Source organism: Oncorhynchus gorbuscha, linkage group LG10, assembly GCF_021184085.1.
Source record: "Oncorhynchus gorbuscha isolate QuinsamMale2020 ecotype Even-year linkage group LG10, OgorEven_v1.0, whole genome shotgun sequence".
NCBI classification, from domain to species: domain Eukaryota; kingdom Metazoa; phylum Chordata; class Actinopteri; order Salmoniformes; family Salmonidae; genus Oncorhynchus; species Oncorhynchus gorbuscha.
In genome coordinates, this window is record NC_060182.1 from 90,072,807 (window position 1) to 90,086,594 (window position 13,788).

Below are 13,788 nucleotides of genomic sequence, written 5' to 3' on the forward strand. Positions count from 1 at the left end.
CTCTCTCTCTCTCTCTCTCTCTCTCTCTCTCTCTCTCTTTCGCTCTCGTTCTCTCTCTCTTCTCTTCTCTCTTTCATTCCCTCTCTCGTTCTCTCTCTCTCTCTCTTTCGCTCTTTCGCTCTCTCATTCCCTCTCTCGTTCTTTCTCTCATTCTCTCTCTCTCGTTCTTTCTCTCTTTCATTCCCTCTCTCGTTCTTTCTCTCTCTTGTTCTCTTTCTCTCTTTCTCTTTCTCTCTTTCTCTCTCTCATTTCCTCTCTCGTTCTTTCTCTCATTCCCTCTCTCGTTCTTTCTCTCATTCCCTCTCTCGTTCTTTCTCTCTCGTTCTTTCTCTCATTCCCTCTCTCGTTCTCTCTCTTGTTCTTTCTCTTTCTCTCTCTCATTCCCTCTCTCGTTCTTTCTCTCTCTTGTTCTTTCTCTCTTTCTCTTTCTCTCTTTCGCTCTCTCATTCCCTCTCTCGTTCTTTCTCTCATTCCCTCTCTCGTTCTTTCTTTCTCTCTTTCATTCCCTCTCTCGTTCTTTCTCTCTCTTGTTCTCTTTCTCTCTTTCTCTTTCTCTCTTTCTCTCTCTCATTTCCTCTCTCGTTCTTTCTCTCTCGTTCTTTCTCTCATTCCCTCTCTCGTTCTTTCTCTCATTCCCTCTCTCGTTCTTTCTCTCTCGTTCTTTCTCTCATTCCCTCTCTCGTTCTTTCTTTCTCTTTCTCTCTTTCATTCCCTCTCTCGTTCTTTCTCTCTCTTGTTCTCTTTCTCTCTTTCTCTCTCTCTTTCTCATTCCCTCTCTCGTTCTTTCTCTCTCTTGTTCTCTTTCTCTCTCTCTCTTTCTCATTCCCTCTCTTGTTCTCTCTCTCTTTTTCTCTTTCTCTCTCATTCCCTCTCTCTTTCTTTCTCTCTCTTGTTCCCTTTCTCTCTCTCGCTCTCTCCATCCCTCTCTCTCTTTCACAGTGTCGTTTGAGGATAAGTTCAAGGCCAACCTGGAGCGAGGGAACGCAGAGCTGGAGAAAAGAAGACAGGCTCTGCAGGATGCACAGAGGAGAGAGGATGAGAAACGCCAGCAGAAGGAGAGGGAGGAGCGAGAGAGGAGAGAGAGGGAGGTCAAGGAGCAAGAGGAGAGGAGGAGGAAGGAGGAAGAGAGAAGGATGGAGTGGCAGAGGGAGCTGGAGAGACAGAAAGAGGAGGAGAGGCTGAAGGAGATGGAGAGACAGAAAGAGGAGGAGAGGCTGAAGGAGATGGAGAGACAGAAAGAGGAGGAGAGGCTGAAGGAGATGGAGAGACAGAAAGAGGGGGAGAGGCTGAAGGAGATGGAGAGAAAAGAGGTGAAGAGGCGTGTTCTTTCAGTCACTCTAAATGTCACTGGGTGGGTCGAGCCCTGAATGCTGATTGGCTGTCAGAAGTGGTATATCAGACCGTATACCACGGGTATGACAAAACATTTATTTTGACTGCTCTAACTACGTTGGTAACCAGTTTATAACAGCAGTAAGGCACCTCGGGTGTTTGCGTTGTGCCTCAGAACAGTCAGCCGTGGTTATTTGGCCATATACCAAACCCTTGCGGTCCTTATTGTTTAAGTATGAGTGAGTCCGTCCGTGTGTGTGTTCCCCAGGCGGCGCAGCGTGAGCTGGAGCTCCAGAGGAAGGAGGAGCTGGAGAGGAGGAGGAGAGGAGAGCTGCAGCGCCAGAAGAGTCAGGAACAGGAAGACGTCAGCCAACTAAAGGCCAGGAAGAGGAGTCTGGAGATGGAGTTGGAGGCTGTGGTGAGACTCACACATATATTTGACATTTGACTCTCTTATCCAGAGCCACTTCGAGAAGCAATTTTCATGCTCGAGCTCACTTCAACTCGTTTTCCCATCAAGTCAGCTCGGAGAATCAGACCAGTTGCTGGCCCAACACCCTTAACCGCTAGGCTACCTGCCTCCCTACACGCACGCATGGACAGAGACTATACACACACACTATACACACTCTACACACACTATAAATACACTACCCTTCAAAAGTTTTGGGTCACTTAGAAATGTACTTGTTTTTGAAAGAAAAGCACATTTTTTTTGTCCATTTTCAAATAACATCAAATTGATCAGAAATACAGTGTAGAGATTGTTAATGTTGTAAATGACTATTGTAGCTGGAAACAGCAGATTTTTAATGGAATATCTACATAGGCGTACAGAGGCCCATTATCAGCAACCATCACTCCTGTGTTCCAATGGCACGTTGTGTTAGATAATCCACGTTTATCTTCTTAAAAGGCTAATTGGTCATTAGAAAACCCTTTTGCAATCATGTTAGCATAGCTGAACCTTGCCTTCTTTAGACTAGTTGAGTATCTGGAGCATCAGCACTTGTGCGTTCGATTACAGGCTCAAAATGGCCAGAGACAAAGACCTTTCTTCTGAAACTCATCAGTCTATTCTTGTTCTGAGAAATGCAGGCTATTCCATGCGAGGAATTGCCAAGAAACTGAAGATCTTGTGTACTACTCTCTTTACAGAACAGCGCAAACTGTCACTAACCAGAATAGAAAGAGGAGTGGGAGGCCCCGGTGCACAACTGAGCAAGAGGACAAGTACATTAGAGTGTCTAGTTTGTAAAACAGACGCATCACAAGTCCTGAACTGGCAGCTTCATTGAATCGTACCCACAAAATACCAGTCTCAACATCAACAGTGAAGAGGCGACTCCGGTATGCTGGCCTTCTAGGCAGAGTTTCAAAGAAAAAGCCATATCTCAGACTGGCCAATAAAAATAAAAGATTAAGATGGGCAAAAGAACACAGACACTGGACAGAGGAACTCTGCCTAGAAGTCTGTATGTCTCTCTCTCTCCTAGGGTAACAAACACAGACAGATCTCTGAGCGGCTGTATGTCTCTCTCTCTCCCAGGGTAACAAACACAGACAGATCTCTGAGCGGCTGTATGTCTCTCTCTCCCAGCATAACAAACACAGACAGATCTCTGAGCGGCTGTATGTCTCTCTCTCCCAGGGTAACGAACACAGACAGATCTCTGAGTGGCTGTATGTCTCTCTATCCCAGCATAACGAACACAGACAGATCTCTGAGCGGCTGTATGTCTCTCTCTCCCAGGGTAACAAACACAGACAGATCTCTGAGCGGCTGTATGTCTCTCTCTCCCAGCATAACGAACACAGACAGATCTCTGAGCGGCTGTATGTCTCTCTCTCCCAGGGTAACGAACACAGACAGATCTCTGAGCGGCTGTATGTCTCTCTCTCCCAGCATAACGAACACAGACAGATCTCTGAGCGGCTGTATGTCTCTCTCTCCCAGGGTAACGAACACAGACACATCTCTGAGCGGCTGTATGTCTCTCTCTCCCAGGGTAACGAACACAGACACATCTCTGAGCGGCTGTATGTCTCTCTCTCCCAGGGTAACAAACACAGACAGATCTCTGAGCGGCTGTATGTCTCTCTCTCCCAGGGTAACAAACACAGACAGATCTCTGAGCGGCTGTATGTCTCTCTCTCCCAGGGTAACGAACACAGACACATCTCTGAGCGGCTGTATGTCTCTCTCTCCCAGGGTAACAAACACAGACAGATCTCTGAGCGGCTGCGGGATGCTCAGAGTAGAAGGAAGGTGCAACGCAGTGAGCTGGAGCTGGCCAACCAGAGACGAGACACAGCCAGACAGGATATCAACTCCCTGCAGAGACAACTAGAGGTGTGTATCTGTCTCTGTCTTTGTCTGGCTGTCTGTCTGTCTCTGTCGCTCTGTCTCTGTCTTGCCCCTCCTAATGATGCATCTACTGCTCCTGTGCTTCAGGAGAACCAGAGGAAGCTGTCCCAGCTGACTCCAGAACAGCAGAGACTCAGTGACAAACTGAAGGACATGGCCCTCAACAACCTGCCAGGTACTGACTGAGACTGGGGCTAAGTTTGGCTGGGGTGTAGGCTATACTAGGGTGTATGGATTGGGTGTAGGCTATACTAGGGTGTATGGATGGGGTGTAAGGCTATACTAGGGTGTATGGATGGGGTGTAAGGCTATACTAGGGTGTTTGGATGGGGTGTAAGGCTATGCTAGGGTGTATGGGTGGGGTAGAGCGCTATGCTAGGGTGTATGGGTGGGGTAGAGCGCTATACTAGGGTGTATAGGTGGGGTAGAGGGCTATGCTAGGGTGTATGGGTGGGGTGTAGGCTATACTAGGGTGTATGGGTGGGGTGTACAGTTGGACTGGGGTATATTATAGGGCTATATTAGGCCATGTTCTACATTCAATCAAACATGATTGAATTGGACTTCCATGTTTGAAGACATACAGTGCCCTCAGAAAGTATTCATACCCCTTGACTTATTCCACATTTTGTTGAACCAGCCTGACTTTTTTTCTCTCTCACTCATCTAAACACAATACCCTGTAATGACAAAGTGAAAACATGTTTATAGAAATGTTTGCAAATTTATTGAAATGAAATACCGTATTATATCTAATTTACATAAGTATTTAAATTCTTCAGTCAATACTTTGGCGTCGATTACAGCTTTGAGTCGTCTATCAGCTTCACACGTCTGGATTTGGCGGATTTTCTCAAGCTCTGTTAAGTTAAATCGGGAGCGGCGGTGAACAGCAATCTTCAAGTCTTTCCACAGATTTTCAATGGGATTCAAGTCTGTGCTTTGGCTGGGCCACTCAAGGACTTTAACATTCTTGTTCCGAAGGCATTCCAGTGTTTCTTTGGCTGTATGCTTGGGGTAATTGTCCTGTTGGAATGTAAATCTTCGCCCCCTAGTCTATGGTCGTTTGCAAGTTCTAGTCAAGAATTTGCCTGTATTTGGCTCCATTCATTATTCCCTCTATCCTTACCAGTCTCCTTGTCGCTGAAAAGCATCCCCATAACATGATGCTGACACCACCATGCTTCACGGCAGGGATGATTGTCTTTGTCCAGACATGGCTCTTTGCATTCAGGCCAAATTCTTTTGTCTCATCAGATCACTGAATCTTTTGCCTAATGCTCTGAGTCTTTTTGCCTTTTTGTAAACTCCCAGGCATGCTGTCATGTGCCGCCTTTTCACGATGAGCTTCCGTCTGGCCACTCTCCCATAAAGCCCATATTTGTGAAGTGCTGTAGAGACTGTTGTCCTTCTGGCAGATTCTCCCATCTCAGCCAAGGAACTCTTTAATTCTGTCAGAGTGGTCATTGGGTTCTGGGTCACCACCCTGACCAAGTTCCTTCTTGCCCGGTTGCTCAGTTTGGTTGGACAGACAGCTCTAAACACAGTCTGGATAATTCAAATTTCCCAACGATGGAGACCGCTGTGCTCTTGGAATCTTTCAACACTATAATTTTTTCTCACCCTTCCCCAGATATATGCCTCATTTCTCACCCTTCCCCAGATATATGCCTCATTTCTCACCCTTCCCCAGATATATGCCTCATTTCTCACCCTTTCCCAGATATATGCCTCATTTCTCACCCTTTCCCAGATATATGCCTCATTTCTCACCCTTCCCCAGATATATGCCTCATTTCTCACCCTTTCCCAGATATATGCCTCATTTCTCACCCTTTCCCAGATATATGCCTCATTTCTCACCCTTCCCCAGATATATGCCTCATTTCTCACCCTTCCCCCATGCTGTTCCTAGGCCGTCATTGAAAATAAGAATTTGTTCTTAACTGACTTGCCTAGTTAAATAAAGGTAAAATAAATTAAATAAATAAATGAATATGCCTCATCACAATTATATCTCAGGAGTTCTCCGGACAGTTCCTTGGACGATTGCTACATTTGATATTTACACAGAATGTTTTCCCTTTGTCGTTGTAGGGTATTGTGTGTTGACAAACATGTGGAACAAGTCAAGAAGTGTGAATACTTTCTGACAGCACTGTAGTGAGTGTTACTAAACATTCCCTTCCTGTCACTCGCTGGGTTGTAAACTCATCTTCCTGCTGTACCCAGTCTCCACCATATCCACTCTCAAACGCAGCACCAGCCAGAAGGACGGAGCCTGTCGTGACCTGAAGCAACAGCTGGATGCTCTGGAGAAAGAGACGGCTGCTAAACTGGCTGACATGGATCATTACCTGAAGGACATACAGGTACGTACAGACCAGCTCAGCTTGTTGTCTACGCCAAAGCCTCAGTTCCTTTTAACACTCACTCTAGTCACTCGCTCAAATGTTGTGGTAAAATGTTGAAGTATAACAGCCTACCTGTATTAAAGTGAATATATGACAGGGCTTTCCGACCCTGTTCCTGGAGAGCTACCCTCCTGAAGGTTTTAACTCCAACCCTGTTCCTGGAGAGCTACCCTCTTGAAGGTTTTAACTCCAACCCTGTTCCTGGAGAGATACCCTCCTGAAGGTTTTCACTCCGACCCTGTTCCTGGAGAGATACCCTCCTGAAGGTTTTAACTCCAACCTTGTTCCTGGAGAGTTACCCTGCTGTAGGTTTTTACTCCAACCCTGTTCCTGGAGAGATACCCTCCTGAAGGTTTTCACTCCGACCCTGTTCCTGGAGAGATACCCTCCTGAAGGTTTTAACTCCAACCTTGTTCCTGGAGAGTTACCCTGCTGTAGGTTTTTACTCCAACCCTGTTCCTGGAGAGATACCCTCCTGAAGGTTTTCACTCCGACCCTGTTCCTGGAGAGATACCCTCCTGAAGGTTTTAACTCCGACCCTGTTCCTGGAGAGCTACCCTCCTGTAGGTTTTAACTCCGACCCTCTTCCTGGAGAGCTACCCTTCTGTAGGTTTTTACTCTAACCCTGTTCCTGGAGAGTTACCCTCCTGCGGTTGGAACCAAAAATCTTACATTTGGACTCATCAGACCAAAGGACAGATTTCCACCAGTCTAATGCACATTGCTTGTGTTTCTTGGCCCAAGCAAGTGGTTTCTTTGCAGCAATTCAACCATGAAGGCCTGATTCACGCAGTCTCATATGAACAGTTCATGTTGAGATGTGTCTGTTACTTGAACTCTGTGAAGAATTTATTTGGGCTGCAATCTGAGGCTGGTAACTCTAATGAACTTATCCTCTGCAGCAGAGGTAACTCAGGGTCTTCCATTCCTGTGGCGGTCCTCACGAGAGCCAGTTTCTTCATAGCGCTTGATGGTTTTTGCGACTGCACTTTAAGAAATGTCCTGGATTGACTGACCTTCATGTCTTAAAGTAATGATGGACTGTCGTTTCTCTTTGCTTATTTGAGCTGTTCTTGCCATAATATGGACTTGGTCTTTTACTAAATAGGTATTTTACTAAATAGGGCTATCTTCTCTATACCACCCCTATCTTGTCACAACACAACTGATTGGCTCTAACGCATTAAGAAGGAAACAAATTCTACAAATGAACTTTTAACAAGGCACAGCTGTAAATTGAAATAGATTCCAGGTGATTACATCATGAAGCTGGTTGAGAGAATGGCAAGAGTGTGCAAAGCTGTCATCAAGGCAAAGGGCTACTTTGAAGAATCTCAAATCTCAAATATATTTTGATTTGTTTAACACTTTTTTGGGGGGTCTCTACATGTTTCTATACGTGCCATTTTATAGTTTTAATGTCTTTACTATTATTCTACAATGTAGTAAAAAATAAAGAAAAACCCTTGAATGAGTAGGTGTGTCCAAACAGTTCTGACTGGTACAGTACTGTACTATATATATATTTCTCTCTCTCCTCTCTTGGTGTCTAAACCACTCCGAGTTGTCCAACCCTCTCATCCCAGTGCTCGCTGTGCCATCCTGTTAGATCCTTTGCTGTTACCAGTGGATAAAAGAAGTGTAGTGTAAATGTAATGGATCGTGTTGTGATTCTGAATGTGTGACCGTGTGACTATGTGGTGAAATGTGCCCTCTTGTTGATGTGGTAACATCAGGAACTGAGAGAGAACCAGCGGAAGCAGCAGTCGGCTCTGGATAAACTACGGAGCATCAAAGAGGACAAAGGGAGAGAACTGGAGAGACGGAGAGAGCAGGAGGAGAGGAAGAGGAGGGAGGTGGAGGAGGAGAGGAAAAGGAGGGAGGAGGAGGAGAGGAGAGAGGAGGAGGAGGCCAAAAGGTGAACAGCTCTCCCCTCTGCCTAACACACAGACATGCTCAAGCATTATCTGGTCTTTGACATAGGCCTGTCTGTCTTTTCCCTATCTCCTCTCTCTCTCTCTCTCTCTCCCCAGGCGTATTAAGCTGCAGAAGGAGCGTCAGTGGCAGGAGAAGCTGAAGAGAGAGGAGGAGGAGAGACAGAGGAGGCTGCAGGAAGAAAGACAGGCCAAACTGAGAGAGGATGAGGAGAAGGAGACACAAGCCCGCCTCTTAGCTGCTAAAGAAAAGGTAGAACGAGAAAGCAGAGAGGAGGAGAGGAGGAGACAGGAGGAAGAGGAGAGGAAAAGGAGGGAGGAGGAGAGAAGACAGGAGGAAGAAGAGAGGAAGAGGAGGGAGGAGAGGGAGGAAAAGGAGAGGAAGAGGAGGGAGGAAGGGGAGAGGAAGAGGAGGGAGGAGAGGGAGGAAGAGGAGAGGAAGAGGGAGGAAGAGGAGCGGAAGAGGTTAGAGGAGGAGAGGGAGGAAGAGAAGAAAAGGCAGGAAGAGGTGGAGAGCAAGAGGTGTGAGGAGGACAAGAAGAGATTGAAGAGGAAGGATGAGGAGAGGAGGAGGCAGCAGGAGGAAGAAGCGAAGAGGAAGCTGAAGGAGGAGAGGAGGAGCAGAGAGGAGGAGGTGGCGGCGTTGCGCCAGCAGGGGCGTGCAGGGAAGACAGACATCCACGACAAACTGTCAGCCCTTCTTGGAGGACTAGAGGAGAGGAAAGGTAAGGAGGAACCACTAGACTATTAAACTGTTCTATTAGACCTTTATTAGGATATGGAAAACTGATAGCCACGTGGTTGCTCTGGTCAATTTGAGATTATTATATTTTAAAATGTTAACTGAGGTGACGTCATGAGGTGCTGCTGTGTGATTGGCTGTTCCAGGCGGTCTGAAACCCCAGGCCACAGAGCACAGGACGTCTGCGATGCTCACTTCCTTCCGGACGCTCTACCCTTTCACCGCTCGCAACCTGGAAGAACTCAGCTTTGAAGCCGATGAGGTCATCGAGGTTAGAACCATACGGATGACAATTTATTTCTGGATTTAATTCTACACTCTGCTTCTCTGTTGTCTGACTGTTGTGTGCCAATTAATCTGTTTGTGTGTGTCTAGGTGGATGAGAGTACGGAGCGAGAGCAGGGTTGGCTGTTCGGGAGTCGTCAGGGGAAGATGGGCTGGTTCCCAGAGAGTTATGTAGAGAGACAGTTCAAATCAGAGAGACCTGCTACTGTTACTACCACTGCACAGGCCCTCAAACCACAGCTCTCCACCCCCATCAACACAGGGTAGGTTGGATAATACACACACACACACACACACACACACACACACACACACACACACACACACACACACACACACACACACACACACACACACACACACACACACACACACACACACACACACACACACACACACACACACACACACACACACACACACACACACAATTTCTAGCCATAGGTATTTCTCATATGTGTGGAGCGTGTAACCTTTCCTCAACCCTGATGAGACATTGATATGGTGATTCATGTAAATACTGTACTGCTGACTGAAAAATTCATGACCTCTGAACCTTCATGTCTTCCAGGAAACCCGGGGGAGATGCTTCTATGTCAACAGGACAGAACTCCGCCTTCACGCCTGCACACGCCCCTCACCCCACCCCCTCGGAGCAGATACAGGTAGAGAAGGAGTGGGAGGAGCCAATTGAAGCCAGGGTAGTGTTGGTTCTGTTTTTCTGTGCTCTGTTTTATTTACTTAACGTATAAGAAACACTCAATGTGCACTTATAAATCATAATTTTAATCAAAATACAGCTGTAGACAGAAGTCAAAGCTCAAACATCACACATACAACTGATGTCTCTCCTTAGTTTTGCAAAATAAGAAAAGTCCCAAGTTATTTTATTAAGCCCAAAGTCCAGCCCTTGTGATGTCACTGCATACGTCATTACCTTCTACTCATCAGACCAATCCCATGCATACACAGCTATACAAACTTGCAAGAGAGATAAAATAGTTCCAGTGTTTTCTAAGGGCACAGCAGTAAATGTCCACTCCCCAAGTTGATTTATAGGGGTCTGTCCGACTAGTATCTTATCTCTTTCATTCCCCTGCAGGGTTCTGTGTCTATTCTCTTTTAGCCTAGAGGTGCCTTCTCACAGAAACCCTGCAATAATTCACACATTTCTCAGACTGTTTCTTTATAAGAGGCAGAGACTAGAAAAGACTGTGGAATGGTATTAAACATTAATAATGAATTGTTAATCTGTAGTCTAGGACCCTATCAATGTAGTGGGGAAGGGGTCTTATAGCCCTTCCCCACTACTGACCAATTTGACACAACAGTGGGTAGGTGGTCAAAATGGCCTCTCTTTCATATCGTCTGAGATCGGAATTGGAAAGCTGCTGCAGTCATCCCCCTCTTCAATGGGGGAGATACCCTGGACCCAAACTGTTACAGACCTATATCCATTCTGCCCTGCCTATCTAAGGTCTTCGAAAGCCAAGTCAACAAACTGTTCACTAACCATCTCGAATCCCACCGTACCGTCTCCGCTATGCAATCTGGTTTCCGAGCCGGTCACGGGTGCACCTCAGCCACACTCAAGGTACTAAACGACATCATAACCGCCATCGATAAAAGACAGTACTGTGCAGCCGTCGTCATCGACCTTGCCAAGGCTTTCGACTCTGTCAATCACCAGATTCTTATCGGCAGACTCAGTAGCCTCGGTTTTTCGGATGACTGCCTTGCCTGGTTCACCAATTACTTTGCAGACAGAGTTCAGTGTGTCAAATCGGAGGGCATGCTGTCCGGTCCTCTGGCAGTCTCTATGGGGGTGCCACAGGGTTCAATTCTCGGGCCGACTCTTTTCTCTGTATATATCAATGATGTTGCTCTTGCTGCGGGCGATTCCCTGATCCACCTGTACACAGACGACACCATTCTATATACTTTCGGCCCGTCATTGGACACTGTGCTATCTAACCTCCAAACGAGCTTCAATGCCATACAACACTCCTTCCGTGGCCTCCAACTGCTCTTAAACGCTAGTAAAACCAAATGCATGCTTTTCAACCGATCGCTGCCTGCACCCGCATGCCCGACTAGCATCACTACACTGGATGGTTCCGACCTTGAATATGTTGACACCTATAAGTACCTAGGTGTCTGGCTAGACCGCAAACTCTCCTTCCAGACCCATATCAAGCATCTCCAATCGAAAATAAAATCAAGAGTCGGCTTTCTATTCCGCAACAAAGCCTCCTTCACTCACACTGCCAAGCTTACCCTAGTAAAACTGACTATCCTACCGATCCTCGACTTCGGCGATGTCATCTACAAAATTGCTTCCAACAATCTACTCAGCAAACTGGATGCAGTTTATCACAGTGCCGTCCGTTTTGTCACTAAAGCACCTTCTACTACCCACCACTGCGACTTGTATGCTCTAGTCGGCTGGCCCTCGCTACATTTTCGTCGCCAGACCCACTGGCTCCAGGTCATCTACAAGGCCATGCTAGGTAAAGCTCCGCCTTATCTCAGTTCACTGGTCACGATGGCAACACCCATCCGTAGCACGCGCTCCAGCAGGTGTATCTCACTGATCATCCCTAAAGCCAACACCTCATTTGGCCGCCTTTCGTTCCAGTACTCTGCTGCCTGTGACTGGAACGAATTGCAAAAATCGCTGAAGTTGGAGACTTTTATCTCCCTCACCAACTTCAAACATCAGCTATCTGAGCAGCTAACCGATCGCTGCAGCTGTACATAGTCTATTGGTAAATAGCCCACCCATTTTCACCTACCTCATCCCCACAGTTTTTATTTATTTACTTTTCTGCTCTTTTGCACACCAATATCTCTACCTGTACATGATCATCTGATCATTTATCACTCCAGTGTTAATCTGCAATATTGTAATTATTCGCCAACCTCCTCATGCCTTTTGCACACATTGTATATAGACTCCCCTTTTTTTCTACTGTGTTATTGACTTGTTAATTGTTTACTCCATGTGTAACTCTGTGTTGTCTGTTCACACTGCTATGCTTTATCTTGGCCAGGTCGCAATTGTAAATGAGAACTTGTTCTCAACTAGCCTACCTGGTTAAATAAAGGTGAAATAAAAAAATAAAAATAAAAGGGATTCAAACCAGCAACCTTTCGGTTTGGCCCAATGCTCTAACCACTAGGCTACCTGCTGCCCCATTATAGTCTAAAACAACTATTAATCAATGAGAAAAGTGAAACATAATTTTCTCTGAATCTAACGTAGATCTGAGCTGTTGTCTGACGTAGTTGAACAAGCTAATACCCCAACTTCCTTTTCATTTTTGTCAAAAACAACTTTTATATGGAAGGAGTGTCTTTTGATTTGATGGCCTTCTGCAGTCCTGCGCGAAACAACTGTTAGACCTGATGACGTGTTTCTACGCATGAGCTTAGCTAGCCAACGTCGCCATGACATCGCCTACAAGTGTGATCATAACACCGCACACAGATCATGTTGCTACGCGACCAGACGGATTCCACTACCCTGACTACCTTGGATTTAAAAAGGAAACGACTGGTGTTAGGAATATGATTACACCGATCTAGTACTTTTTAATCCATGAGTGAAAAACGTATTGTTTTATTACCTCCCAATTTAAATTTGACCCCTGTCCTTCTGCTATCTACCTCTCTCTTTCCCTCCCTCAATCTTATCTCCCTCCATCCTTCCTCCTCTTGCTCTAGGTGGTGGGTAACCTGCAGGCCCAGGCTCTGTGTTCATGGACTGCTAAGACAGAGAGCCATCTGAACTTCAGTAAGGATGATTTGATCCGGGTGCTGGAGCAGCAGGACAGCTGGTGGCTGGGGGAGGTCAACGGGGTTCAGGGCTGGTTCCCCAAAACATACGTCACACTCCTGGGAGACAATGACAACACCACTGCGTAAATACACACACACACACACACACACATTTCCCACACACACAGTGAAGGAATTCAGTCATAGTGTAGAATTCATATGTACTTGAACAGGCCAAATCAAAACAGATCACCGACCATTTCGAATCTCACCATACCTTCTCCGCTATGCAATCTGGTTTCAGAGCTGGTCATGAGTGCATCTCAGCCACGCCCAAGGTCCTAAACGATATCATAATCGCCATCGATAAGAGACAATACTGTGCAGCTGTATTCATCGACTTGGCCAAGGCTTTCAACTCTGTCAATCACCACATTCTTATCAGCAGACGCAACAGCCTTGGTTTCTCAAATGACTGCCTCGCCTGGTTCACCAACTACTTCTCAGACAGAGTTCAGTGTGTCAAATTGGAGGGTCTGTTGTCCGGGCCTCTGGCAGTCTCTATGGGGGTGCCACAGGGTTAGATTCTTGGACCGGCTCTCTTCTCTGTATATATCAATGATGTCTCTCTTGCTGCTGGTGATTCTCTGATCCACCTGTACGCAGACGACACCATTCTGTCTACTTCTGGCCCTTCTTTGGACACTGTGTTAACTAACCTCCAGACGAGCTTCAATGCCATACAATTCTCCTTCCGTAGCCTCCAACTGCTCTTAAATGCAAGTAAAACTAAATGTATGTTCTTCAACCGAACACCTGCCCGCCCGTCCAGCATCACTCCTCTGGACGGTTCTGACCTAGAATATGTGGACAGACTCACATTAAGCATCTCCAATCCAAAATTATATCTAGAATCGGCTTTCTATTTCGCAA

General features: G+C 46.3%; 1 protein-coding gene across 1 annotated transcript in view; it reads left to right on the plus strand.

The window, feature by feature from the left end:
* Positions 1–13,788, plus strand: part of itsn2b (intersectin 2b) — a 95,250-nt gene that overhangs the window by 35,603 nt on the left and 45,859 nt on the right. Inside the window, exons 13-24 of the mRNA XM_046367441.1 lie at positions 940–1,177; positions 1,286–1,310; positions 1,601–1,750; positions 3,545–3,685; positions 3,788–3,875; positions 5,933–6,072; positions 7,851–8,032; positions 8,148–8,773; positions 8,937–9,061; positions 9,166–9,338; positions 9,647–9,740; positions 12,802–12,998. Of these exons, the coding sequence (XP_046223397.1) occupies positions 940–1,177; positions 1,286–1,310; positions 1,601–1,750; positions 3,545–3,685; positions 3,788–3,875; positions 5,933–6,072; positions 7,851–8,032; positions 8,148–8,773; positions 8,937–9,061; positions 9,166–9,338; positions 9,647–9,740; positions 12,802–12,998 (2,179 nt within the window). The remainder of the gene's footprint in view (positions 1–939; positions 1,178–1,285; positions 1,311–1,600; positions 1,751–3,544; positions 3,686–3,787; positions 3,876–5,932; positions 6,073–7,850; positions 8,033–8,147; positions 8,774–8,936; positions 9,062–9,165; positions 9,339–9,646; positions 9,741–12,801; positions 12,999–13,788) is intronic.